Source organism: Chenopodium album, chromosome 17, assembly GCF_948465745.1.
Source record: "Chenopodium album chromosome 17, dcCheAlbu1.1, whole genome shotgun sequence".
Taxonomy (NCBI): domain Eukaryota; kingdom Viridiplantae; phylum Streptophyta; class Magnoliopsida; order Caryophyllales; family Amaranthaceae; genus Chenopodium; species Chenopodium album.
The window spans coordinates 40,954,498-40,957,187 of record NC_137850.1 but is presented as its reverse complement, the minus strand read 5'-3'; the positions used below and the strand labels follow the sequence as shown (position 1 = coordinate 40,957,187).

Genomic DNA, 2,690 nt, shown 5'->3' with positions numbered 1-2,690 from the left:
CTAGTATATCATCGAAGAACACAAGAACAAACTTGCGTAGGAATGGCCGGAATACATCGTTCATCAAGGATTGAAATGTTGCCGGTGCGTTCGTTAACCCGAAAGGCATCACTAAAAATTCGTAGTGACCCTCATGAGTACGAAACGCGGTTTTGTGAGTATCCTCCTCCCTCACAAGTATTTGGTGATACCCGGCCTTGAGGTCTAACTTAGTAAACACTTGAGCTCCATTCAACTCATCGAGAAGCTCATCAATTACCGGTATTGGATATTTATCCGGTACCGTCTCCTTGTTGAGGGCCCGGTAATCGACACAAAACCGCCAAGACCCATCTTTTTCTTCACTAGTAAGACCGGGCTCGAGAAGGGGCTTGTAGACGGCCGAATTATGCCTGCGGTGAGCATCTCCCGTATTAACATCTCAATCTCGTCTTTTTGAAATTGAGGGTATCGATATGGCCGGACACTAACGGGATTACTTCCTTCCTTGAGCACAATAGCGTGTTCGTGGCCCCTACTCGGTGGCAAGCCACTTGGCTCCTCAAACACCTCTTTAAAATCCTCTATCACCTCCTCCAAGAAGGAAGGTGCCACCTCCTTTGTTTTCTCGCTCTCCTGCCCCTCCATACGGTTCACCTCAATTAACACTCCACCCCCTTGCTTCCTAATGGTCTTCACCATAGCCTTGAGAGTAATCCCGGACTTAGCAAGGCTCGGATCCCCCTTCACCGTGACTAATTTGCCCTCCACCGAAAAGCTCATCTCTTGGAGTTTCCAATTAGTTAGGATAGAGCCCAACTTCTCTAACCACTGTACACCTAGTATTAAATCTGAATTCCCAAGTTGAAGAGGCAGGAACTCTTCTTCGATCTCCACGTCGTCACTAAGCTTCAACTTAACTCCTAGACACACCCCTCTCCCTCTAATGGTCTCCCCGTTCCCTAATGACACCCCAAAGGCGGCATCACCGGTTACCTCCAACCCCAATTCCTCCACGGCCTTAAGTGACACGAAGTTGTGTGTTGCGCCGGGATCGATCATCACTATCACTTCCCTTCCTCCGATTTTTCCACGTAACCTCATAGTTTTTGGATTTGCCAACCCCACAATCGAATTTACAGAGATGGCAGTGAGGGTGGCATCCTCTCCCCCTGCTTCTTCCTCGCCACTCTCCAACACCGCAAGTTCACTCCCAGCCTCGTCTTCTTCCACCAACAATACACTCAGACCCTTGGCCGTGCAAACATGGTTCGGGCCCGTCCAACGGCCATCACACCGGAAACAGAGGCCTTTAGCCCTCTTCTCCGCCACTTCTCTCTCTGTCAACCGTCGTACCTGGCCGGAAAATTGGGTGGAGCTTGGGTGGTTACGGCTGTGGAAGGGTGGTGGTGGGTACGACACCGATGCTGCTGACGCCTGGGATGTATGGTGGTTAGTGGAGTTAGCTCGGTATTGGGTCGGGTTGGAATTCTGGTGGTTGGGATTTTGTGGGTTATGTGTTTGGATGGGCTGGTGTGATGATGGTGTGGATTGGGCTGGCCCAGCACCAAGAAGCGTGGATGCGGGGCTCCGATTGAAAAATGAATACGGTCCGGGTCTCGCGAAAGCTCCACTTCCCTTCTTTAACCCATTTACCCGGTTTCGCTCTTCTACCCGAATTGCTAGATCCATTGCATCCTCTAGTGTTAACGGGTTAAGCATTCGGATCTCCGACTTCACATCCTCCTTCAACCCATTAACAAATTGCGCTTTCATTATACTTTCTGGTATGTCCGCCAATGGCGACGCCTTCTCGATGAACGCCCTTCGATACTCCACCACGGAGCTGACCTGGGTGACGGCCAACCACTGCTCGTGCAGGGTGCCGGAGTTAATTGGTCGGAACTGCGAGAGGACGCGTAATTTCATATCCTCCCAATTAATCACCGGTCGCCGGCGCTGCTCCCACTGGTACCACCTCAGCGCATCACCGTCTAAGGCCACCACGGCCGCCTGAATCTTCTCCCTCTCCGTCAAGCGGTAGAATTGGAAGTACTGCTCCACTCGCAAAATCCATCCATCTGGGTCTCCGCCATCAAACAACGGCATGTCAAGCTTCCTGAACTTCCAGCTTCCCCGGGCTTCCTGTTGGTGGTGGATGTGGTTCAAGCCGTCTCCGTGCCGGGGTTCCCAATTCCCGATCCTTATACCATTAAATGCTCCGGTCTCCAGGGTTGCGTCGTTGAATCCGCCCCCCAACTGTGGTTGTTCTACCTCCTCATCACTGGGTATGTGTGGTGGTTCAAGTGGGTTGGGTGGTGTTGGGTTGGGCTGCGCGTTCATGGCCTTGAGGGTGTTGCGTATCTCATCCAAGACCTTGTCTTGGCGGCTCGCCGTCATGTGGATTTGCTGGTTCACATCGTGACGGAATCTATCCATCTTCCCGTCTTCTCGTATCCTCCACCTTTCCATAGCTTCCTCCTGTTGCTTCAACAAGGTTCGTGAAAGGGAGTTCTCTCCTTCTCCTCATTTTTCCATCACTTCCTCTACCTTCTCTTCGAGCGCCGCCACGCGTTCCGGCGTCACTGTCAGTGGTGTTGGCGGCATTGTTGCTCTGATACCAACTGCAACGAAATACGTGTACACACAACAAATACTAGAAAGGCAGCTTGTTCGATTGATTAAGCCAAAGGCTGGCGAAGATTAAACAT

At 51.6% G+C, this 2,690-nt stretch overlaps 1 protein-coding gene across 1 annotated transcript; it reads right to left on the bottom strand.

Annotated features, from left to right (window-relative positions):
• Nucleotides 1–255: 255 nt before the first annotated feature.
• On the bottom strand, nt 256–2,379 carry LOC145588991 (uncharacterized). The gene has a single exon (XM_081645571.1). The coding sequence runs from the start codon at nt 2,377–2,379 to the stop codon at nt 256–258; it is 2,124 nt and encodes a 707-aa protein (XP_081501697.1).
• Between the last annotated feature and the right edge of the window lie 311 nt (nt 2,380–2,690).